Source organism: Natator depressus, chromosome 8, assembly GCF_965152275.1.
Source record: "Natator depressus isolate rNatDep1 chromosome 8, rNatDep2.hap1, whole genome shotgun sequence".
NCBI classification, from domain to species: domain Eukaryota; kingdom Metazoa; phylum Chordata; order Testudines; family Cheloniidae; genus Natator; species Natator depressus.
Window position 1 is genome coordinate 50694952 of NC_134241.1, and position 27065 is coordinate 50722016.

General features: G+C 42.9%; 1 protein-coding gene across 4 annotated transcripts in view; it reads left to right on the top strand.

Moving 5' to 3' along the window:
* Positions 1-27065, top strand: part of RASAL2 (RAS protein activator like 2) — a 274448-nt gene that overhangs the window by 136075 nt on the left and 111308 nt on the right. For all 4 annotated transcript variants that reach the window (XM_074961012.1, XM_074961013.1, XM_074961014.1 and 1 more), the window contains exon 3: positions 10878-11004. In XM_074961012.1, coding sequence (XP_074817113.1) covers positions 10878-11004 — 127 coding nt within the window. The remainder of the gene's footprint in view (positions 1-10877; positions 11005-27065) is intronic.

The window sequence follows — 27065 nt, forward strand, 5'->3', positions numbered from 1 at the left end:
TGGGAGTGATTTCCAGCCCATTCCTGCCCCAAACTCACAGGCTCTGCCGTGGCCCCCAAGGCAGGGGCTTAGTCATCTTTGCCCCTCCGCCACCCTGCTCGGCCCAGGCCCTGGCCCCCAGAAGCCTGGGGCTGCTCCATCCCCTAGAGTTAATCTACAGTTAGTATGCAAGTGCCTTTGTGCCCAAGGCAGCAGCCATGCATGGTGCTGTTCCTCCTCCAGGGGGCATCCTCCCCTGCTGAGCCACCTCTGGACAGGCTCCATGGCTGCTGAAGCCCCTGCACAGCCCAGCACCTGCCACTGGTTCAGGGAAGGTGGGGATGGATCTGCTGGTTCCCCTGCAGCCCAACTCCCCTCTGCTGGGCACTGGCAACAGCCCTGCCCTGCCTGCTGCCACCACCTGCTCCAGTGGCCCTTACCGGCTCCAGTCTGCTGCCCAGCTGGATGGTCTCTCCACGGAGAGCCCTGGGGGGACTCAGCTACTCCTGCTGAGCCACCTACACTGCAATAGCTCTGCCCTGCGAGTCCCACTGTGCTGGTGGATGCCTGGCTGGAAATGGAAGGCAGAAATCTGGGGAGGCATGTGACCTGCGTGCTGCCCCATGCATCGCCTCTGATATTGAGCTGCCACATCCTTCTTCCTGCCTCCTTCACCCTATGTCCAAATGTGCTTCCTGCTAGGCTCTCCTACTTTGAGGGTACATCTTCACTACCCACCGCCTCGGTGGGTAGTGATCGATCTATCGGGGATCAATTTATCGCGTCTCGTTTAGGTGTGATAAATCGATCCCCGAATCGATGCCTGTACTCCACCTCCGCAGGAGGAGTAAGTGGAGTTGATGGGGGAGCCATCGCGGTCGACTCACCACCGTGAGGACAGCCAGGTAACTCGAACTAAGATACTTCGACTTCAGCTATGCGAATAGCGTAGCGGAAGTTGTGTATCTTAGTTCGAACCCCCCCCCCCCAGTATAGCCCAGGCCCAAGTAGCAGCAGAGGGAACAATTCATTTTTCCTACTCTCCCCCCCCACACCACCCCCCTGCGCATATAGCAGCAGCAATGCTCCCAACAAAAGCTACAGGGAGCAACACTTGTCACATTAATTTCTTCTTTAAAGGCACAAAACAAAATTTTCAAAAGCATCTAAGTTCAGTTTTCAAAAGAGACTTGGGAGTAGAGATCAGAACTTTCCAGCAACACATTTTTTTTTTTGACAGAAAATGCTGATTTGTCAAAACAAACTTCAAGAATGAATGGCTAATCTCCTGATTTGAAACAAAGTTTCAAAATTGTTGAAATGTCCCATTTTGATACTTTCTAAATAAAAGCAAAAGTTTTTTTTGTTTTGAAATCACTTTTTGGTTTGACTTTTTAGGTAATTTAAATTTAAAAGGTAAAAAAAAATGTACAAATAAAATGATATAATTTTTGTCTTGATTTGGGAAATTTTTGGATATCTTGAAAAGTCTCACAGGACAGGAAAACCAGTTCCTGCCAATCTCTGCTTAGGGACCTTGCGTACCTTTGACTTTTATTGAGACTTAGGTTCCTGAGTTCCTAAGTCAGTTTTGAAAATGTGATTTGGGCTCCTATGTCACTTAGGTACTTCTGAAAATTTTACCCGCAATGCCTTTATTGTTGTGTCTGGCTGAAAGCCCCAGATATAGACTTTGGTCTTAGGATTTGCACCACAGAATATAGTTCTATCGTGTAGTTCAGTTGTAAGGATATCTCTGAGCTCTCAACCTGCCCTTGTTTGAACCCTGGAACTTGCAAGTCAAACTTCTTAACTGGTAAGAAAAGCTTTGGGAATGTTCATGGATACCTATTTGTATCCCAGGGGGCAGTCTGCTGCAGGGTCTAACATTAAAACAGCAGCTCCAGGAAGGCCAGTTCAGGGTTAGACAATACTCAAGATAGTGGAGTCTTGCAACTTAGAACCTAAATCCCATAATGGGCACTGAAGTGGCAGCATTTCAGGATTCTCTTCAATCCTCTGCTGAAATGCTCAGTAAATGTGGAATAGATTTGGTCAGGGTATTGAAGGAAGCAGGAGAAATACTGTTGAGACAAGGCTTAATCTGCTGCATAGGTCATGGGGCTTTGGTTCTACCCTTGCAGATGTTTCCATGCCACCTACTCTTGGAGTACATTTGACCCAGTCTAAAGCAGCTGACACAGCGTGTCTAAGACGTCTCCAACACTGAGATATGCAAGGTTGCTGCCTGGAGATCATTTCACACATTCACGCAGCATTACTTCTGTGAATTGACAGCTAGATCTGGTGCCTGAGGGCAGTTGTGCAGTATTAAACTAGTTCTCCTTCAACCTGCCTCCTCTTAGGGTGACTAATGCTAGTTAATTTCCCAAGAGTGGGAATCAGTACTGGCAATACTTCAGGGAGAAAGAAAGGTTACTTAGTAAATAACACTAGTTTAAAATGACAGTATGGATCCATGATTCCCCTGCCACTTACCTTCCTCTCTTCTTCAGAGTCTTTAAGATTCTGTTTGAGTTTGTCTAGACTGAAAACACAGTTTCAAACAAGAATAATTTTACTGAACCCGGTACTGTTTTAAAACAGACTTAGGCCAAATCTACTCGAGCAATTTTGGCTGGTGTAGCAATGTTGGTTAGGAGTATGACTTTTTTTTTTTTTTTCGTAAAGACATTCAATACCTACGAAAGCCCTAGTGTAGATGCAGTTATACCAACATAAATTGCTTTTGCAGTATAGCTTATTGTGCTCGCCAAACTAGTATAAATTATACTGGCAAAAGAACTTTTTTGATAATATAAGCTGCATCTACAGGAGCAGAATTTGATGATATAGTTTTACCAATAAACCTCTTATAGTGTAGGGCAGTGGTTCTCAAACTGCATGTCCAGACCCCAGAGTGGGTCATGACACCATTTAAATGGGGTCCCCAGAGCTGGCTTAGACTTGCTGAAGCCCGAGTCCCAGGGCCAAAGCTGAAACCTGTGGGCTTCAGCCCTGGGCAGTGGGGTTCGGGTTACAGGTCCCCTGCCTGGGACTGAAGCCCTTGGGCTTTGGCCCCCCCGCCCGGGGTAGCAGGGCTTGGGCTTTGACTTTGACTTTGCCCCCCCTCTGCCCAGAGCAGCAGGGCTCAGGCAAGCTTAGGCTTCGGTCCCCCCTCCTGGGGTCATGTAGTTATTTTTGTTGTCAGAAGGCGGTTGTGGTGCAATGAAGTTTGAAAACCGCTGGTGTAGGGCACCCAATTTAGAAAAACACTAAATGAAAAGGAGATGGGTTGGAGTCAAGGTCTTTGCTTTTGTAAAACCTTCCACTTAAAGGTTCAGTTTAGCAAAGAAGCATATCTGGGGCCCTGGCAGACAATGCTTTCCAAATGGTCCTTACTAAGAGTACATGTGCTAGTCCCAAGAGAGTTAATCTACAGTTAGTATGCAAGTACCTGTCATTTTCTGCTAACTTTCAACTGTTGACGTTCTCACCAATGCTATCTCATCCTCTTTAGCGCTACCTTATTCACAACTTAAAAATAAATCCTGGAATTTCATCTTCATACTCTCTTATTTGTCAGAATTATTTCTTCCCTTGCCCTTTCTTCTTTGCTTTTCATAATTCCTTGCTTTCGTCTAGTTTAGATTATAATCTCTTCAGGGCAGGGACAGCATTGCCTGTATTTCTATAAAGGGCTGCATAAATATGGGTTTGTGGACTCATAACATTATGAGTAAACATTACATAACAAGTAGAGAATGAAAGAGGTTGGCGTTCTTGAACCGCTATCCCTTTGAATCAATGTGTTGCTTTTTAAATGACTTTTGTGGGGGGAAAACCTAAAATAAGTGTGGTTCATTTTGGTTTGAACTGTGATATTTCATTTAGTTCCTTTTTTATGTACAGTAACTCCTCACTTAACGTCGTCCCGGTTAACGTTGTTATGTTGCTGATCAATTAGAGAACATGCTTGTTTGAAGTTATGCAGTGCTCCATTGTTTGGCAGTCACCTGCTTTGTCCACTGCTTGCAGAAAGAGCAGCCTATTGGAGCTAGCTGGTGGGGGCTTGGAACCAGGATGGACCAGCAGCCCCTCTATCAGCTCCTCTAAGTTCCCTGTGCAGCAGCCGCCCAGCAGACTATAAATTGCCAGGCAGTTCAGCTGTCTCTCCCTGCACTGCTGTGTCCTGCTCCTGCCCTCTGCCTTGGAACTGCTCCCGGGAGCCTCCTGCTTGCTGTGCAAAGGGAGGGGGAGAGAGGCGAGAGGGGTTCTAATGTCAGTGTGTCCCCCTCGCTCCTGTACCCCATCTCTACAGAGAAGGGGGGGACACGACAGGGCTCAGGACAAAGGGAACTTGCTGGCAGCAGCTGCTGTCTCAACTTGCTGATCTACTTAAAAAGGCAGTGTACTTAGAGTAGGGTCAGCGTTCTTAAAGGGGCAATGCATCTCACACACATGCGCACACATACAGAGTCTCTCTCTCTCTCTCTGCCATGCTGTGTCTGCTCCCTACGTTCGTGCTGCCTTGTAGAGTGTGACGCTACATTAACAACAATGTGTTAACCCTTAAGGGCTCAGCCAAGTGCTAGTTAATCATTTAGCAGTAAGGCATTCCCTGGGAAATATTCCACCCTCTGACTTCACCACCTCAACCAAGCTTCACAGTCATTATTGCTGTGTACAGTATTAAATTGTGTATATGTATGTATAAAATATAGTCTTTTGTCTGCCAAAAAAAATTTCCCTGGAACCTAACCCTCTTTCCCCCATTTACGTTAATTCTTATAGAGAAATTGGACTCTCTTAACATCATTTCGCTTAAAGTAGCATTTTTCAGGAACATAACTACAATGTTAAGCAAGGAGTTACTCTATGTTTTTGGTCAAAACTGTGAGAGGCGCTTTTTTTTTTTTTTTAAATAGTCTTTACAATCTTAAAAACTGAACAAAAAGGGAGGGGAGAAAAAAAAACCCGTTCTTAAGGGCTAGTAAGTCTGGATGAGATCTGTGGGTTCTTTGAATCCAAGACAGATGCTACTTTCTGGTAATCTGAAGAAGTAGTGTAAGAATGATTAGGGGTCAGTTTTATGAATTTGCCAAGATGCTAGCTATTTTAAAGCTGAAATCTAACAAACTAGATTTGCCAGTTATAAGTGTTATAGCCAGTGTTGAGTGGAGTCTAACTATGATAACCCCTTTTTTGTTAAGTGCAAGGAGTGTTAGTTGACTAATTTTAACACTTGGTTCTTTCCAGGCCTACATTTACCTTGGACAGTGTTTCTCAGGTCAGGACACTTGGTTATTCTTAACCAAGCAACAGTTTATTAATGCATCCAGAACCACATACATATACAATCAATCATAAGTATACAATTAATCAGTCAATGTGGACATAACAAATGTTCTAGACATGTACTGAACACAAAATATACATGCAGTCTTATAAGAAATTAACATAGACCAGTGTTAGGGGCCCAGCAGCTATACCAGGGAACAATACAAATCACTAAGATTTTCTTATTATATTTACTAATAATCATCGATTATCAATTCTCTACCTCTAATACACTTCTTATATTTCCAGTATTTCTCTATGGAGTAAAGATGCAACTGTTTTGAAGGCACTTTTAAGAGTGTGATCCCTGCTATTTGAATTATTTGGTATGAAAAAGACAAGAATATCAAAAGCAATTGCTTATCATTTGTCTGTCTTAGGCCAGTTTGGTCACAGGCGTTTAGCAGACTCTGAGGTCCACACTGTGGCCTTAGGTTTATATTGTTTCCAAGTCCACTGGAGAAGGGCATAGCTCTTAGTGTATGTCTATGCTGCCTATACACATATATACACACACACACCATCACTCGAAGAACTGCAGTTACATCTACACTGCAAAATATATATAAAAAACCTGTAGCAGCGAATCTCAGAGCCTAGGTTAATGGACTCAGGCTCACACTGGGAGGCTAAAAGTAGCTGTGTAGACGTTCCTGTCCAGGTTCCAGCCCAAGCAGGAATGCCTACATTACTATTTTTAGCCCTGGAGCACAAGCCCAACTCAGCTCACCGGGGCTCTGAGACTCACTGCATCAGGTTTTTTATACATATATATTTTTGCAGTGTAGATGTAACTGCAGTTCTTCTTTGAGTGATGGTCCCACAGATAGGGACCACAATCTCAAAGAACCTCCAGTTACAGGTAAGTAACCTCCTCTTCCTGTTGGGCAGTGGTCAGCTGGGCACTCAGCTTTCAGCTCTTATTTTCTCTGCTTCTTCCATTCATATCCAGTAGATGGCATCAGTCTACAAGAAATTTCTTCAATCCTTTACTTTTCGGAGGCTTTTTATATTTGATTGACTTCCAAAATTGTATTTAAAATTTACCTAGACTATTAATTCAAATATCCCCATTTTTAAGTAAATTCTTCTGTTTTTCTAAAGTTTTATATCCAGGTTAGGTGCTTATATCTTTTAGTATTCTTTTATCTTCTGGTGTGTTAAAATTCCTATCGCTTCTATAGTGCAACAGTAATTTGGAGAGAACAAGCAAACGTCCCCTATAGTTCCTAGATGATTCTAGTTCCTCTGATTATATCTATTATATCTCATTTCACATCTTTTAGGGCATACCATAGGCTGAGACATTACATTGGAGGAATAAGACAGATTGCTCACTTAAAGACACGGATCTGATTCATTAGGCAGACAAATGTACAGTTTCTAATTTCAGGTGAAAGATATATTTGGCTGCTTGGGATATCAGGAAGTTGGACCTCTGGAACATTCAGCTTTTTGGGTTATCCAGCAAGCTATTTCTAACTGGTCTGAACTTACATTTTCTACTCCTCTCTAGCCCTTGGCTAACATATAGGAGACAGTAGAGCACTTGGCACGGGGGGGAAAAAGGGTAGTTATTCTTATCTGTTTCCTGGCTAGGGATTCTCTGTGACTAGACCAAGAAAGAAAGAAGTTGCATCCACATGTAAATTATGGGAGTCTCTAGTTTGAGGGACTAACAATAGTGATAAGACTCCTTCTCAAGCATCTGAGCTTGCCTTTCCTGGAAATAGTGTACTTCAACTTCAATTTAGTTGATGCTTCCAGACAAGATTTCTCACATGTTGAGATGGGCATGTTGATTCTCATCCTCCCCAAAAGGAAGCTAAAGATTTTGAATATACCATCGTGTGATCGATGTCAATCTTTCTTGTTGCAGAGAGTTTAAAGGGCAGAGAGACGACTGTAGCTGTTCATAGATCTTCAAGGCATATTTGATACCGTATTAATTACAGTACCCAAGGTAGGATTTCATGTGTGTGGAAGGTAATCAGAGTTGTGAACCTTGCCACTAGTTAAAGAGCCCTAATCAAGTTTTAGGCAACTGTTGGGTCTCAAATATCTGGGGAAAAATGTCCTATTAGATGGATTTCACTGGTACTTGTTGAATAATATATTCAACCTGCTGCAGAGCTGGTAAAATGCTGTAAGAAACTATTGAATAAGTGTTGAATAAACTCTATGAAAAATCACAAGATTCACTGGATAAGACACTCATTAAATATTATTACACCTGTCTGGTATCAGCACCAAACATGGACCAATGAACCAGGTAAATTTGGCTCATACATTTCTGCACAGATACTTTTCTGCCCTTTTTGTTTTTCTAGTAATAGCTCCTTCCACTGGTCGTAACCCCAATTAGGACACAGTGAACTAATGACACAGCTGAAAACTAAGTTTAGGCATTGCTGCAGAAACTTACTAACAAAGAATATAGTTTAGAAACCTTGTTGGAAGGTCAGCCTCTGAGAAGCGGGAAACCTATTATCCCATTGTCTGCCTTTGCGTGGCTACCAGAATGGATGCAGGCATTCCAGCCTCAACTGATGGATCTGAGTTCTAGTAGGGTTAATCATGTAAAAGTAAAAATATTTACTGGGTGGCAGACTCTGATGCGAGAAGAATAGACAAAGGTGTAGAGAAGCTGTATTTAGAGAGAAGGGACTATATCTATATCCACTTTGTGGGCTAATTAGCAATCTTGTCTTAGGGAAGCTCACAAGCAAAGGAACTGTATTGACTACAGAATTAGAACTAGAGTGGTGATGCATGTCTGCTAAAAGGGTAGTTGTCACTAATCAGCACCTTGCGGCTTTGTGGGTAAGGTTAAGTGGAGTAGGGCACAGGATACTATGAAGATATTACATGTAGCATTCAGCAAGAGCAATCTAAAAGAAAATGCAGAGATAAAGATTGATAAAAGAAATGAAAAAGCATTCAGTAGGAAATATGCCTAAATGGTGTCTGCAAATGAAAACTGCAAATCTAGTATTTGATCTTGTTTGAGTGTAACACAAACCAAAAATAATAGTGTCCCCTTAGTTTACTAATACTCTCTCAAATAGACCTCATTCATGAAATCCTCTGAGTAAAAATCCATCATCAAACTATAAAGCTTCAAATAGAATAGCCATGAGGGAATTGAGAAATTTATTTTGAAAAAATGAGCAATGCTTGAAGGAGGCAACAGACAAGCATAGTATCAAATTACATTAAAAAAAATACATGAAGAGAAATGTTAATATTGCATGATTAAGTACTCAAAAGTCAGGAAATGCCGGAGCTAAGATTGCATGAGCCCTTAAGGTACAATCTATAACTAGATGATCACATAAATTTCTCAAATAATACAAAATATTATTCATATTTTATATGCCTTTGATACAAATGACTAATATCTTTTGCTATTACTATTACTCTGTTATGCCAGATAGGGACAATAAAAGACATTTATGTATAAGGTGCACAGTGAATGAGGCTGAGTTTTTCACTCTACAAATTTATAAGATGCAGTTTTTTCCTACAACCATATACAGAGCATGATCCTGTGTGTAATGTGAAATATTATGTGATCATGCAATTAAAGACTGTATTTCAATGCCATATGCGCAAGAAGGTAGAATAAGTTACATTTCTTGACTTTTAAGTGCTTATCTCTGCAGAATTAATATCTCATAGTTAATTTTTAATAGAATATTTATAGAATAAGTAATTTGGAAAGGGAAAAAAATTGCATAATTCCAGATTGGCGGTATACTGCTAGTGCAGTTTCCCGTGAGGCCAGGTCTCCTTTAGAGTCATTGTTTAAAAGAGATTGTTTAAAAACATTGCTGTGCATGTCTGAAGTTTGCATTTTTTCTAATTCTGTCAAATCTCAGCCAGTTTTCACTAGAGTGCTTAGTAACCACTGACAAAGGACTATTGCCCTGCGAAAATATCAGTTTTCTACCTACAGTCATTTCATATGCAGAGCTGTCCAAAAAAGGGTTGCAGGAATTTGTTTGTTGAGGCACAATTTTGTTCGCTCTCCTTATAGTCTGTAACAGCTCAAAAGTTGTCTCAAACTTATGGAGAAACTAGACACAGAAAATTTCAGCCCAGTCAGTGAAACTTAAGGAAATATCTAAATAACTGAAAATAGTGGGTTATAATGGCAATATATAAGAAACTGAAAATATAGACATTGCTAGCAGTTTACCTATCGTAGGGGGGTAGTCCAACAAGGGGAACCAATTGTCATGGTTCAGGGATAGCTGCACTTTCAGCCTCTCAGTATCTCTGAGTACAACCCTGCAAGTGATAGACCTCTTGCCTTCATCTCTCTGGGATAATTGTGCGCTTCCTCCCTGACTCTCAGACTGGGTCCTGGGCTGTAGCACCCTGTGAACTGACTGACTTCCTTAGCAGACCCGACTGGGTTAGAGCCCTGCCAATTTTCTCTTCAGGAGCTGTGACCTTTTCAAAACAAAGTATTCAGTCTCAATAGCCAGAACAGAGCATTGGCCTGACCTAAAGCTTAAGTAGATTTGGCTTATCCAGATACCCCCACGTCTGGGAACTGAGGCTCAGTCTACTTCCCCACTGTCCCTGAGTCTCTCTCCCTGTCTTCAGGGGCAGACCTTTCATCAGTCCCAAATCTCTGTGTCTCCCTGCCTCTACTGAACTTGGCCAAACCAATTTATTCGTTTGGCAGAGAGAGAGTTCCAAGCAGTTGATTCTGTGTTGTCCATTAATTATTGGTAAATGGGTGTCTATCAGAAGTTTCTCCACACTCTTATCTGTGTGCGTGCTAACCCATGTGTAACCTTTAGCAATAAATAAATCTGAATAAGCCTGCATTAACCCTTAGTAATCGTATAGCAAATGCTATAACAATCAAACACAGATATATATAATATTCATAAAATATTTCAGACATCTTCCATCTCCTTCTCATCAGTAACAACCTTCATTCAAAAGTTCCTCTGTCCTTTTGTATGCCATACTGATCAGAACAGTGGTCCATCTCTCCACATATCTTGATTCCAGTCCTCTGTTATAGTTGATTGTAATAACCGTGTGTCTTTGTTGGCAGTACAGTTACTTCATGCTTTTGTAGAGTCTCGAGGCCTTGGGTGTAACAAGCCTTGTAATCTGATTAGTAAATTCTGCCTGATTTTAACAGTATGGAAATGAGTAGCACTTCAGACCAATGGCCCTTGGTCCCTCAGTCATGGGGAAACCAGTTTCCAGGTACAAGACTTACCTTGTAATTGTATAGGCTGTTTGTTTTTGTTGCTTGGTGCCTTTTTGGCACAGACATATGTACCTCTGTGTGCTATGCACAAGTCTCTTTGCACAGTTGCATTTCCTGGTAGCTCACTTCTTTTATAATAAACTAACTTCCCCTTTTCTGGATTGTAACCTCTCCAGATTTTTGTGGTTGGGTTGGATCTGCTGCATCCTATCTGAATATTATTACCAGATCAGTGAAAAATTAAACAAATCTCATTGAGACTGAGTATTAGAAGAAATGTATAATGACAAATTAAAGATGTTGGTATCTTTTTCTGTAGATGCCTGTGGAGGGGGTACAGGAGCAGCAGGCAGAATCTACCAAAGGGCGGTGCCTGCGACGTACAGTAAGCGTCCCATCTGAGGGTCAGTTTCCTGAATATCCACCAGAGGGAGCCGCTAAGCTTGGTAAGTTACAAAATTAGAAAAGCAATGTACTAATTTTAATTTATAGATGTATTATTTCTCTGTTTTAAAGAAACTGTTTCCTATCCAGCATTGCCGTAGTCAGTTTGCTCAAATCAATAGCATTTCAGCTAAGAGTTAGCAGAGGTCATAGGAGAGTGACCGTTGTTTATAATTGCCTGACAACAAAGTGACTTCAGTGTGTTAGGATTTATCTGAACATCAGTGAGGGTACTGGGAGGGAATACTGCACAGCAGGGAGGCTTATAACTGCATTTGTGAGGATACTAAGCAGCTCTGGGATTTATAACTCTGAATCTGTGAGCCCAGGTCAATAGTGCTGCATGCTTTACAGACCGTTTTAAGTGGCTCTTCCTGGCTGTTCATTTGAGCTGTTACTTGGTTATGATTTACCTTATTTAAGCCTTTTAGAAGCTCCTTGGCATTGTATTTTAGTGACTATTGGGCTACAGCTAATCTCCAGACCTGATTACACACTATCAGAAATACTGTCCATTTGAAGGTACGGCTTCCCAAATAAACCAACGAGTTGTGAGCAAGGGGCTGTGCCAGTGTTGGTTATAGTCATAGTTTTTGAAAAATGAATCAAAGGAGACAGAAATGGAGGGCTCTAAGGAAAACTTAAAAATAGAAGACCAGTTGTGATGATAGGGTTTCCACAAGGCCACATTTTGGCCCAGTTCCCCATGTTCTCTCTCTCCTCTTCGGTCAGCCGGGAGTGGTCTCCGCGCAGGGAGGGATAGTAGAAGGAGGCAGCAATAGTTCAAAGTGAATTCTTGTTTCCATCTGCAACTAGTGATGGAGCATGACTTGGCAATAGGCTGTCACTTGTTGCTGGGGCTAGGAACAATTCTGCTTTTGCCTAGCTGTAAAGTTGCAATTCTAGAAGAGAGTTAGCTGCAAGAAAAGGCTGCAGGTACATCTCTAAGCAGCAAACTAGGTAGGATAGTGACTTTATGTAAATATGAAGAGTACATAAAAGAAGGGTTTTAATTTCACAAGTGTGTTCACTTTAAAAAAAAATAGTCTATAATTACGTGGATAATAAAATGCTCAAAAATAGATATTTTTTCGTGGGTATAGATGCAGTATAGCAATCTATTGTAGATTGCTAAATAGCAGTTTCAGTAGCTGTTAAGGTTGTATTTGTGAAGCACTCTACCTCACATTTTCTTCTTGAAAGCAAATTTCCTGATGGGAGGGGGTTTGAGCTTTTTCTCGGTCTTGCATTAGGGGTTTGGAAAGAGAAATGCAATTTAGAAAATGAAAAGGGAAGATGCCAATGTGTAGGAATAGGAATAATACAAATGTGGTTTCTAGACACTTATTTCCAGATAATGGAAATTAAGCACAATTTGTTGCAAGCCAGAAGAGTTTAGAAGTCTTCAGGAATGAAACTCCTAGTCTTTTTTCTTATAATAATAATAATAAAGTTTAAAGAAAGTTATACCTGACCGTTAAGCACCTGAAAGTCTGGGAATGCCAAAGTTAAGATTGCAATGCAAATTTCACTCTGCTTCTTTGTGTGCACGTGTTTACAATACAGATTGTAATTCTATGATCACATACTCAAATAATAGTATATATTTTTCCCTACAACCTTAGATGCACATGTAGCATCTTGTGCCAGACAAGAGTCCATTAAAAGTACATAGGAAAAGTACACGATAACCCATAGTCAGACCATATTTTACATATTTTGTATACAGCTATCATGAAAATTTTGCTGGACCATATAGGCCACCTAATTTAGTAGCTAAAGAGGTGTGGGCACACAGAGCGGGAGGGGAGGAGGAAAGACATGCAGAAGAAGATTATGAATGAAGGGCAGAGATGATGGACAAGTAGGAAGGTTTTAATGTCTGATCACTCTGTAGTAGATCAGGTTCCTTTTGTTTACTTTTCACATGCTGACTAGAGACATGGTTTATCAGTCATCACAAAATCCCTCCTGATTGAAGAAGCTGGGGTGGTGTAGAGAGAACGGTGAGAAGTATATTTTTATGAACAAGACAGTGAGCCAGAGGGCAAACCAATGAAGTAAACCACTTGGAATCATTGTAAAGAAAAGGAAACAGATGGCAGTGGGCAGAGTGTATCACCAGCAGTACAGATAACAACTGGACCGAAATAGTCTTTGAATTGACACGAAAGCTGTAAAGCACAATGGGGCAGATAAACTATCCAGCAATGAAATTGCTGTGCGGAGCAGATAAGAGTATCTCGCTTGTCCTAAGGAAGTATGTGCTTGACATGGGAACAACAGACGTTATAGCTTGAGAGTGTCTGAAGTTACTATCCAGAGATGAGTTTTTACAGCTGGATCTATTATGAGGGTTAATGGATGGCAATGGTATTTGCTTTTTTCCTGTATGTAAGGTTACTGTACATGCTTGACTATCAGAAATGAGAGAATCATTATGTAATCAGTTAACTGCAGTGCTACAATTATGCTTTTATAGAGTACATCAAGGTATTGTACTGAACCAACCTTTAATTGACTTTAGCAACTGACAAAACATTATGCTATATCATTATATGATGAGATAATACATATGCTTTGGGCTCAGTTCATGACTAGTAATAATACTAATTCTTAGGATTCATACCACTGTCTGTGATCAGAACACTGTGCAAAGATCCTAACATCAATCCTATGACGTATGTAACTATATATTATCCATGTTATCGATAAGAAACTGAAGCCCAGGGCAGATCTGTTGCAGGCACAAAGATAACACACAAGAAGGTGGGCATCTTGATTATTTTGAAACGAACAAAAACAATAATCAATGTATTGGTCAAAATTAAGGCTATGTTTTAGTCACAGGTATTTTTAGTAAATGTCATGGACAGGTCACAGGCCATGAATTTTTGTTTACTACCTGTGACCTGTCCATCACTTGTACTGTATAGCCTCCTAAATGTTGGTGGGGGAGGGGGCGGCCCGGGGGTGCTGTGGGTGCTCAAGTGTGGCTGGCAGCCCGGGACCCCCGCTGGTGCTGAGGGGGAGGAGTTGGTGGGGCTGGCAGGCTCCCTACCCTAACCCAGCTACGCGTGGCCCCCTGGAAGCGGCAATATGTGTCCCTCCCTCATCTCCTAGGTGGTCCACACACTGCCTCTGCCCCGAGCACTGGCTCCGCAGCTCTCATTGGCCCCAGTTCCTGGCCAATGGGAGCTGCGGGGGCAGTGCCTGCAGCCTCTGCCTAGGAGCTGAGGGAGGGACATGTTGCCACTTCCAGGGAGCCCCCCAAGGTAAGTGCCACCCAGAGCCCTCACCCCCTCCTACACCCCAAACCCCAGCCCTGAGCCCCCTCCCATACCCAAAGTCCTGCTGCTGCTGGGGATGGGGGTGCGGTGGCCAGTGACTGCCCGAGCAGTGGCTGGTCCAGGGGCTGCCTGAGCTGCTCGGGTGGCCCCCGGGCCAGCCGTACCAGCTGCTGCAGAAGTCCCGGAGGTCCCGGAAAGTCACAGAATCCTTGACCTCCGTGACAAACTTGCAGCCTTAGTCATAATGCATAGAAGAAGTCTGTTGTGTATAAAAAGCTTCACCTTCTGGCTCATCCTAAATATTAAAGGAATATCTACTGAAAGGAAAGCTACCCGGTTTATGAAGAGGCTGCACATGGTTATTCTATGTACCTGTTTTATACAGGTTGTGTTTAACTAAGGCTTTCCTGCATTAGGTTAAAACTAGTTAAAATCCACTGTGAAAGTGGCTGGTTAATAACACTGTGTATGGTATTAAAAACTGTTTCTGGAGGGTGTGAGCAGACCCTCAATATCTCCCTTACTCACTAGGATCTCATCCATGGAAGCACATAGCTTCAGAGGTAGTTCCATTTTAAATATCACACTGTTTCATCTGCTAAAAATGAACCATTATTTTGTTTAACACCGGTCCACTAAAACATAAGTCTCTGACATGCTAATCTTCATATAGTGAGCAATATGAGCCTCCAGTGCTGGTACCCACACAGGAAGTTTAAGGATGAGTTTCATGAAGAAGACTGAATTAGTGTGTCTTCATAATTTCCTCTTTTATTGTTACCTTCCTTATTACTTTAGGTCCTGCCATTCGGTAGCTTATAACTCTTCTTTAGACAGGTTATGTTCTTAGTAATTTCTCATGGTTTATAGTTACATATTGGTATTTATTAATCAACCACATGGAAAGAGCCCAAAATAATTTCACTCATTCATAACATGTGCCAGACCAGTAGCACAGAATCACTGATCTGTTTCTAGAAGGGGTCCTATGTTTCTCCTGTCCCCGAAACACACACACAATCAAATGTAAAACAAACCACTGCACAAAATAAAATCTACAAAGTTTAGATGATATCATTTGGGGGTAGTTTTTGTGGCATTTTGAAGAAAAACCTTGTTTTGGCAACATCTGTCAAATTCATTCCCGGGGTGGGAAACGAAGAGGCAAAAATCTCTTAATTAGTGTTTCAGTTATCAGGAAAGAATTGCCATAGCAGGGAGAACCTGTAATTAGTAACAACACAGCCTGTCTGTAAAATCTAATTGGAAGTAAGACAAAGCAAAGTTGATTCTCAAGACTCCTTGGTGCTTAGAAAAGCTGTAATTGATGCAAATGAGGAAAGTCCATTGAGAGATGAAGTTCTTTGGAAGATAGAAACTAAAGATTATTGGATTTGGACCTATTGAAGCAAAGTATCTTATCTTTATCTATGAATTTGCTGAATTTTGGTGCTCTTTAAAGAGGGATTAATAGCACTGGCTAGAGAGGCAGGTCAAGCGTGAATAGTCTCTGTGTAGATTTCAACATCTTTTTAAACATGCATCTCAGCCTTTGCTATCCCACCCTTTCCCAGATGGGAGAAGCTGCCTCATTGTGCCAAACTCTGGGGTTTTATGACTAGAGATTAAGAATAAACATTTTCAAAAGTGTCTAAATAGCCTTTTCAGAAGTGATATAGACAGTTAGATACCTAACTTTCAAATGGGTCTTAAACTCCTAAATCACATTGGTGCATTTGAGAATTTACCCTTAATTCCCCATGTTCGTTTCATTTGTGATTTAAATGGGTTTCTGAATGTGAGATTACAGCATCCCAACCCACCACCACCACCGAATTTCTGTTTTACATTTTTCAAAAGGGCAGGAACAGTCTAACCACTAGTTGTCTCTTGCTTTCTAGCAGTTGTAAATGAGTCTGGTGCTTCAGTGCTCCTAAGGGGGAAGTTGGGAGAGGAAATCTAAGAAATAGAAAAGATCCTGGCTGATAACATCTAAAACATGCCTGACTTGATGTGACTTTGATTCTCCGCTTGCCCCAATAGCTATTGAATTAGGATGCTTCATATACTAATCTATAAACTGAATTTAGAGGAACAAGAACAAGAGAACACAAGAGTCTCTGTGGAATTAGGAAAATTTGTGGTGGCAGAAACTGTAGTTTGATTAGTCATCTGGGCATTCGTACAGTATTTTTTCCATGTTAAAACAACCATGGAATGCTGGTATAAGTTTGCTGTTTCAATTGCATAGGATCAATATTGCTAATAGAGATGAGCCAAATCAAAATATCAGATCCAAGTTTGCAGGCCAAAGACCCCCATATTTGGTAAGATTCAAATACCGATACCGAAATACCAAATATTTTAACCCCCTTACATTTGAGTGTCCAAATCTGTGGTTTTGGATAGGGGCTATCTCAGATTCCTGGCTAAACAAGCAGGAACCAGGTTCATCTTCAAGATACTTTCTTTAGGTCCAAATAACGGTATTTCCTGCTTAGTTTTCATTGTTGCCTTGTATAGTGGAATCCCTCCAATTGATGTTAGTGTGCCTGTTGTTGCTGGGTGCTGACACTGATGTTTCCTCTGTATATCTGTTTAAACTCTTTTTCATAAAATTTGTCTGTTTTTTGGTTTATGGAACTTCAAAATGAAAGCACGCTTAAGAAATTTTGCATTTTTTAGACAAAATTATGCTTCAGTCAGTTGTCTGGATGTTTGCAAAGCCACTTCTGCTTCACAAACTCACACTTGTGCATTCCAGAAAGTTGCAGGAGAGGAGAGAGATGATGGGAATGATGCAGAAGTGGCTTTCCCACTTCTGTCATTGTCACTGGCTTTAATACTGCTATATGCTAATGGAATTTAGCTATACTTAGGGCCCCGAATACTATATGCTGCATCAGACCTACCTTATATAACAAGGCCTTCTGATTTACACAGTGGAACTGCTCTGAATTATGGCCCTGATTCAGTAAAGCACCTGAAGCATGGGAGAGGCAGTGTGGCACAGGGGATAGGGCATTGGACTGGGACTTGGGAGTCTGGGGTTCTGTTCCCAGCTGCAACACTGACCTGCTGTGTGACCTTGGGCAAGTCACTTCACTGCTCTGTGCCACACTTTCTCCTCCTACCCTTTATCTACTTAGACTGTAAGCTTTTTGGAGCAGGGGCCGCCCTTCACTAAGTGTTTGGTTTGCTCAGTGCCAGCTACAATGTGGTGTCTCTCAGTTGGGGTCTCTAGGTACTACAGTAATACATAGAATTGATAATAGTTAAGCATGTGCTTAAATCATCACTATCCTGTAAGGCACTTAAGCATTGATTAACTTTAAGCACATGCTTACATTCTATTGCAGTCAATGAGAATTATGCAGCAATGTTAGCTAGTTGTGAAATCATTCAGTATAAATAAAATTAATCGGGAGCTGTATGCTGCACCTCCCCATCCTTGGCAATAAAATTCAAACAGTTCACCGCACAATTAAAATATTAAATTTGTTGGGGGGGGGTGGGGAGAATGGCCACAAATCATAAGGGGTCCTGGGGCAAGTAAGCTAAATGCTTATCAGGAGCTCCTACAGTAGCAGTTCTGCATAGCAAGTGCCTACCCCTCCCTCATAGCTCTGAAGTCAAGGAAATGGTGGTCCATTTCTGCAGGAGGGGAGCTTATTCTTCTGTGTGGTTGGCTAGGTGAGCAATGCCTATGTCCATGTGTGGAGGGCTGAAACACTGTGCTTGGGGAAGCAGTCAGAGGCTTGCAGGGACAGACTAAGCCTGGAGGACTGAGACTGCCACTGCTGGAAGGCTTAGGAGCTCCACAAAGCAGCTAGCTTCCTCACTCTGAGGGCTTGGCTACACTTGCAAGTTAGAGCGCATTAAATCTGCCCTGGGTGCCCTAACTCCCGAGGTGTCCACACTGGCAAGGCACTTAAAGCGCCTGGACTCTGCAGCGGGAGCGCTCCTGATAATCCACCTCCATGAGAAGCATAAAGCTTGCTGTGCCCTGGCTGAAATGCCCAGGTGTCATTGTGGACGACGTGTTGCATTACTGCGCTGTGATTGGCCTCCAGAAACATCCCATAATTCCCTGAAGTCAAGTGGCCACTCTTGTCATTGTTTTGAACTCAGCTGCAGGCATGCAGATATCCCCTTTCAGAGCTCTGTTTCTGACAGCCAACATGCTTATCTGCTCCAGGACAAAGCAAACCATTAGAGTGTGAGTGTGTGAGAGAGGGATGGGGGGATCTGCTGCTGTCTGAACTTACAAGACAGCATGCTGACACACGCTCTGCCCCCCAAAACACACTATCTCTCCCCTCACATACACAGTCCCTGTCACACTCCACCCCCCACCCCCCATTTGAAAAGCACGCTGCAGCCACTTGCACACTGGGATAGCTACCACAATGCATTGCTCTCTGTGGCGTTGCAAGAACCGCTAATGTGGCCATGCCACTGTGCATGCAGCTGACAGTGTAATGTCACACTGCAGCGTTTTCCCTTCTGCGATCTCCGAAGGCTGGTTTAACTCCCAGCGCTCTACATCTGCAAGTGTAGTCAAGCCCTGAGTTCCTCCACTGCATTTCCTTTCACCACCTTGTCAATTAGACCAGGGGTCTCAAATTCAATTTACCTTAGAGCCAGTGCCAGTCCTCAGATCCTCCCAGCGGGCCAATAATGTCACTGAGGAAGGTGTTCAGAAAAGAAAATGTTGATATTGTATTTTTTATTTCGAATTTCTTAGAAATAACAAAACTGTCATGCAACTTTATACAATTCTTCGCTTGCCAGAGAGTTTTTAGTGGTTGCCAGACACCTGGCAACACTTCAGTTCTGTCAGTTTGTTGATGTTTGGCCTCAGTGACTGAGCAGTTGAAACCTTCTTCAGGATTGCAGCAAAGTGTGCATCAGATAGTTGTGTTCGGTATTTAGACTTGTTTATATTCATTGTGGGGGGAAAAAAAGGGATGCTGCCTTCATGGCTGACTCTGCCCAGCGACTAGTGATGGTATCTCTGTCCCTCTCCCCCAGCCAATGGGAGCTGTGGGGGGGTGGCGCCTGCAGTAGACCTTGCCGGCAGTGTGTCTGCATGAGTGTCTCTTCTGCGGGCCGCACTGGGGAGGTTCTCAGGTTGCAGATGGCCCGCAGGCTGGGACTTTGAGACCCCTGAATTAGACTACTGAATTTTAAGTCGCTGTGTGGCACAGCCCTGCCAGGCCTGCCAATTCTTGCACATTACTGAGCTGTTAACTCCCATGTCCTCCCTGCTCACCGCTGCTAGCTTTTCCCACCCATTCAAGCACTTTCGTGCTTTCACCCATTCTATCCATTTTGGAGCAGATCCTCCAAAAATGAGCATTGCTATCCTCCAGATTCCTCCATAAATCTCACCTGGGTTGTGATGCCTACAACTATCTCGACAATGGTTAGGCATTTGGTGCTGATACTGGTGCCTATTGTGGTGGTTTCACCTTTTACCCTGTCTCTCTCTCTCCTACCCCACCATTATTGTCTTATATGTGACCTTTGTCCACTCATTATGTATATCAGGGGTGGGCAAACTTTTTGGCCTGAGGGCCACATCGGGGTTGCAAAACTGTATGGAGGGCTGGGTAGGGAAGGCTGTGCCCCCCCAAACAACCTGGCCCCTGCCCCCCCAAACAACCTGGCCCCTGCCCCCTAACTGCCCCCTCCCACTTCCCGTCCCCCTCAGAACCCCTGATCCATCCAACCCATCCCCCCTGCTCCTTGTCCCCTGACTGCCCCCTCCCGGGGTCCCCTGACTGCCCCCTCCCGGGGTCCCCTGCCCCTAACCGCCCCCCTGGGACCCCACCCCCATCCAACCCCCCCTGCTCCCTGTCCCCTGACTGCCCAACCCCTATCCACACCCCTTCCCCTGACAGGTCCCCTGCGACTCCCATGCCTATCCAACCCCCCCCCCCCCCCCGTCCCCTGACCGACCCTGCCCAGAACCTCTGCCCTCTGCTCCCTGTCCCCTGACTGCCCCCCCAAACCCCCTGCCCCTTATCCAACACCCCCCTGCTCCCTTACCACGCTGCTCAGAGCAGCAGCAGCTTGCAGCCACGCCACCGCGCTGCCCTGCAGAAGTGGCAGACCACTGGCAGCATGGTGATCTGAGGCTGCAGGGGATGGGGGACAGCAGGGGAGGGGCCAGGGGCTAGCGTCCCCGGCTGGGAGCTCAGGGGCCGGACAGGATGGTCCCGCAGGCCAGATGTGGCCCGCAGGCCATAGTTTGCCCACCTCTGATGGGTATAATAGAGACAGAGAGGGAAAGAGAGTGTGTGTATTGTGGGGCGGGAGCTGTCTTGTTTATATGTGTACAGTGCCTAGTACAGTGGAGCCTTAATCAGGGCTTCTCTGTATTACCATAATATAAACAATCAGAATAATTATCTTCCCCTGTTTTGCAGCTAAGCTATCCAGGAGCAGGGTTCCATTCCTATAGAAATTAGGAGTTAGGGTCCCCCCACCGCCTTACACAGTTCCTTAGACAACGTTTCAGCCCCGTCTGCTGCACTGTCTGAGGGAAGATCCTTAGTGGTGAAGGATCTCCCTCTCCCTGCCCCTTGCGCCCTCTTATAAGCAGTAGGGGGAGAGCAGGTGCAAGAGACCCATTGAACTTCTGTGGGGAAAACACAGGAAAACTGGATAAGGAAGGCAAAATTGGCAGGTGGACAAGCTAAGTAGTGGGAGGAGGAGGAAAAAATGACAATTTTTGTGGATTTATTTAGTGTAAAGAGCCTTGCATGACAGCTTATCAAAAAGATGCATCGTGGTCACTTGCGCTGATGCGTTGTCGTACTGCAGTAGACATGGAGTTCTAAATGCCCCTCAGTGTTCCTATTAAGTTATTAAATATCATTGCCCCTGTACTATGGATGGGGGAACTGAGGCTGAATTGTCTGATGTGCCCAAATCAAGCAACGTTAATGTCAGAAGCAGGATTAGAGCCCAGGTCACCTGAACCACTAGACTTCAGGGTCCCAGGCAGATCCCCTAGCCAGAATTTTCAAACTTGATTGCTTAAAGTTAGACATCTGAATAAGCTACCCGAGTTTCAAAGGTGCTGAACACCTGCAGTTACTATTGACGCAATCAGAAGGAATGGGTGCTAGGCACCTATGAAAACCAGGCTAATTACGTTGTCTGCCTCAACACACTAGAGCTAAAAAATTTGTTCTTAGCCCCGGAAAAGAGTGTCCAGAAAAAGCAAAAATGTGAAATCTACCAAAGCTAATATTTTTGCATTCAGACTTTGTATTTAACTGCTTGTTCCCCAGCTCAAACACCCAAAAGCACACACAGTTGATGGATTTTTTTTAATTCATCCTTTCTGTGCTAGTGACGTTTTCATACTTGAATTACTCAGAGTGGAACTCATTTTAACAGTGAAAATTCCACTTTCACCTGATCCACCGTGCAAGGGGATAAGTGGTAAAAATGAGGCAACAGTCTGTTTTGGTGCCAGATCCGGTACTTAGTCAGGTGACAATACTATCAGGTGACTAGTCAGAAATCCTGTCTCAATACTGTTTGAAAGAATGTGTCCAGGGGCTTGGAAATGGTGTGAGCAACAGAACATTAGTTAAGTATTACTTCGTTTGATTGCTGCTTGGAATGTGCCTCCACTATCAGTGTCTGCAAGCTACTGCTCAGCACTTCTAGCTCGAGGATAATTGCACCAAGGAAACACACAGTCCATGCTCTTCCTTCAGGTAAAAAACTTGGGAGAGAACAGTAACTAAAGAAAGATGTCTAGGGTTAATTAAGTAACTGCTGTTCCTCATCCATAACATTCTCTGTATCTGCAATGATCAGAGCCAAGCCTTGCTGTTTGCATGTTCCAGTTGAGATACTTTCAGTGACGGAGGAATAAATCTGTTTAGACAATAGATTTACTGTGTGCACCAGTCTGTTGCAGTCCTTTCTGTGCAATAAAGTGTCTTGAATGATTACTTGATAAAGGAATCCAACTTCTTTCATGACTGGAAAAAACCCTCAGTTTTAAAAGAAGTGCTGTTTGTGACCTGGTCAGTGAAGGAATCTGCAATGCACCAGTCTGGGTTAAATCTGTGCATTGAGCTAATGGTATACTTAAGAAAGGGGCAGATGTTTTGAAGAAATAGGCTTACCATGCCTTCTAACTGGACAATATGCTGAACAGGACTTTGCCTGTAAGGAATATCCTTTTGAAAGTGAAGGTGGGGAGTTGCAGCATAGAGCTCCCCATGTCTATATTCCATGAATGTGGATATTCTGTCTTGATGAAAGACTTTTCCTAACAGACTTGTCTTTCTGTGCCTTATTGGCATGTGCAAAATGTCCATCTCCAGTTAGCTAACAACATGTCTGGTTGGGGGAGTAAAAAATGGGAGCTTCAGCTTTGGTTCTGTCAAATTGGCGTGTGCATATGTGGGAGAGAGTGAGAGCACGGGCATGCATGCAGTATGTCTGACATAGAGAGATCCGGATGAGCTGATGTCTTGATTTTCATAGCTCTTAATGGCTGCCTGAGGTGCAAATGACATTCAGAATCTGTTTTATACAGACCAAGGATCTAAAAGAATTGATACATTATTTTTTGGTATTTCTTTTTTTTTTTAAATTAGCATCTTCTAAGTGTGTATGTTAAACAAACCATATATGCCAAAAATGTAATAAACCTGGATTGAGAGATCTCCAATAGATGCAATATAAATTCTAATGAAATCTAAGCACTAAGCACAATTCTACATTTCTGTGTGTGAATTTTAACAACACTGAACTGAGAGAATTGACTACCACCACATATATTACAGGAGGGTATTGTGCAAATATAGCCACAAGGCTTTTCTATTGTACTTCAGTTCTGACCTGCAACAATATTAGTAACACTCCACAATACATAAACCTTTCCAGAGCTGAGACTGCAAAACTCCGAGGTTAGTTTAGTGACACGAAGAAGGGTCTGCTGAAGTCTAGACAGAGCACCCAACTTTTGGTGTAGCCCATATTTGAATCCAAGTGTGAAAGTCAGGTGCACTGATTTACTGTCATCTATTGCTGTGATTATTAGCAGTAAGTAGTTGAATTGCAGTTATTTACAGGGAAGTTAATTAAACCTTAATGACTTTTTAATTGTAATTTCTTGTTTTTAGAAAATATTAAATTTGTAGAGCACCTTTTAGTCCCAAAATGCTTTACAAATTATATTCCATTGAAACGCAGTAACTCTTGGTATGGATGGCAGTATGAAATTGCTGTGCAGCACAAGGCCAGCACTTGTCTGATGCAAAATGTGTCCTGGTATTTTTGGGGTCTGTGGAAAGAGACAAAACTTTGGGTTTTTCCCCTCAAATCTCATTGGAAACCTAAACTGTACAGAATGCAGTTTGCCTGCCTCAGAATGATGAAGAACTGAGGCAACCATGCAAGGATTAGAACTGTGCCTTCAGGGAGGCTCTATATTTTAAACATAATGCTTAGACCTCTAAGACATCCCCTCTGGCATTTGGAGCTATTCATATATAGAAAATTGCTACGCTTCTGTATTTTTCCTCCAATATAACTCAAGTAAAGGCGGATGACTTTTTTTGTTTGTTTTTTAAATGCTGCGGCCACAATCCTTATACACCAAATGCCAGATTATGGCAGGGAGCAAATTTATCTGGTTAAATCTTAAACCTCAGTAGAGCAGGAATTAATAGTAATATGAATACATAATCGTAACACTTTGATATGCTGTGCACATAATCCATGTTTGTTTTTTTTCTTGGAAATGTGTTACTACACCTTTCTGAAAGAAATCCCTGTAAAAGAGTGTAAAGTTTATAAGAGTGGCCAGTGTTTGTCTTGCATCTACAGTGAGAAACAGAGATGCTAGTTGCCAAGAGAGGGAAGCTGCATGACTCCTTGGGGTGGGCAGGTTTTTGGCCTGTTATGTAAACAAGCTACTGATCTGAAGAAAGCTCTTATTAATTACGGTGCAGGGTTCCTCTGATATATACAACCCTCTGCATCATGTGTGAATTTGCTGTGACTTGTTCAATTTTGTGCATACTTTTCTGTATTTATGTTCTTGCTGCAGAAGCCTACTTATATTTACCTAGTTTGTGCACACTTATGAAGTTTTTTGACCATGAATAACATGACACCTGATGGAAAACTAACTGTAAATGTCACCTTTTATGCAGATCTCCTGTCCCAAGGATGACACCTACCTTTGTCTTAACTTTTCCAGTATAGAAGAGGCTTAACTTGTTAACTAAATTGATTTAAAAATCAGTGTACTTGAACTCATTCAAACCCCTAATGTAAGACCTACTACAGAACCCAGTTTATCCAATCTAGATGGGAGTGTGACCAGGGCCACATTGATTAATCAAAAATTCAGATAATCTCGAGAATGGGAAAGTGCGAGGCTTCAGTGCCATCTAGTGGCCACAGGAGAGTGCACCCACTTCTAGACCTGTGTGCTCTGAAAGCCGGATAATGGAGGGTCGGCTAAACAGGGTTCTACTGTACTTACACCTGTTTAACCATTGCTGATATCGATTTAGCTAAAGTGATAACTTACCAATGCAAGTATAGGTTTAATTGGTTTAAGTGCATTAATTATAGCTATACACCAATTTAACTAAACTGATTTTAAAATTGATTTCATTACATTGTCTATACTAGATACGTGCTCCAAAGACTTTTAAGTTCCTTATCCTGTGCTAGATGCCCACTGGATTAGTAGCCCATCCATTTCTACTACATTCAGTTAAGATGCCTTTGTGATCTTTTTATAAATAGAGCTTGAAAAATTTGCCCAATACTAAATATTCTGGAGACTAAGGATATAGCTACACTGCAAAAAAGACCCGCAATAGCAAGCCTCAGAGCCTGGGTCAGCTGATTCAGGGTCATGCTATGGGGCTTAAAAAAAACCAGTGTAGATGTATGGGCTTGGATTGCATGACGTAGTTATGCCGATGTAAGTGTGTAGTGTAGACCTAGCATCAGATAGTTACTAGACTTATTTCAGCAAGAATATAGGCTATTTTGATAACTTGTTACCTTTACTGTAACTGATGGCTCTTTTATACTACAGGGGAAGAGGAAGGAATTATACTTGCTCTGATTAGATCAGCAAAGTATTTGAATATTTACATTTGAAGAACATTCACATTTTTGATAGAGGTATCTGCAGGTGGTACTGATGAAGTCAAGACCAGACAGGCCCCTGAAAATTTCTGCTTTGTAACTTTCTTTTCTTCCCTGCTACTCTGTTTGTACAGTAACTCCTCACTTAAAGTCGTCCTGGTTAACATTGTTTCGTTGTTACGTTGCTGATCAATTAGAGAACATGCTTGTTTAAAGTTGCTCAATGCTCCCTTATAACGTTGTTTGGCAGTTGCCTGTTTTGTCCACTGCTTGCAGGAAGAGCAGCCCATTGGAGCTAGCTGGTGGGGGCTTGGAACCAGGGTGGACCTGCAGCCCTGCATCAGCTCCCCACTCCCCTAAGTTCCCTGTGCGTCAGCTGTCCACCAGGCTATCAATTGCTGGGCTGTTTAGCTGTCCCTCCCTCCAATGCCATGCGCTGCTTCTGCCCTCTGCCTTGGAGCTGCTCCCAGGAGCCTCCTGCTTGCTGTGCGGGGATGGGGGGGAGGGGGAAAGAGGGGTGCTAATGTCAGAGTGTACCCCTTCCCCCTGCTCCTTTACCCCATCAGGCCATCACCACAGAACAGGTGGGGCACATTACAGGGCTCAGGATAGAGGGAGCTTGCTGGCAGCAGCTGCAGTCTCAACTTGCTGATCTACTTAAAAGGGTAGTGTACATAAGAGTGGTGTAAGCGTATTTAAAGGGGCAATGCATCCATCTCTCTCTATGTGTCTCTGTCTCTCTCTGCCATGCTGTCTCCCCTCCCTCCATTCGTTCTGCCTTGTAGAGTGTGAGGCTAACACAACAATGTGTTAAACCTTGAGGGCTCAGCCCAGTACTCATTCATCATTTAGCAGTAAGGCATTCCCTGGGAAATATCCCACCCTATGACTTCACCACCTCAATCAAGCTTCACAACCATCATTACTGTGTACAGTATTAAATTGTTTGTTTAAAATTTATAGTGTGTGTGTGATGTCTTTTGTCTGAAAAAAATTTCCCTGGAACCTAACCCCCCCCCATTTACATTAATTCTTATGGGGAAATTGGATTTGCTTAACATCGTTTTGCTTCAAGTCACATTTTTCAGGAACATAACTACAATGTTAAGCGAGGAGTTACTGTATCACTTGCAAGGGTGGCACATTGCAGCTAATTGTCTTCAATTTTTAAAGATCTGGATTGTTTCTGAAATCTGATGTGAGGTTCACCTTTTGACTAGGGTCTCAGTCTGCCAGTGGGTAAGACACCTGCTTTTGTGACCACGAGCTAAAGAGCAGTATTAATGGGCATCTTTGGCTGGCTTTAGGGAGTCTCACAATATCGGAGGATATCTCTGTTCCTGACATTAGTGAAACATACCAAGAAGGCTCTAAGAACAAGCCGTGGCTTTGCATGGCATTTCTGAACAAGTGGGTGAATGCTAAGTTTGAATAATTCCATACAGAGAAAATGCTGTTATTTCCCAGGCCATGGGCTGTCAGGAATGTTGTGGGAAGAAGAGGCTCCACATTGTGTCATGATAACTGAGAATCATGGGTTGGGAGGCATCCTGACCAGTACATTCATGGGGTTATAGATTAGATATAAGCAACAAAGCCACATTAGTGTGTGTATTGGTGCT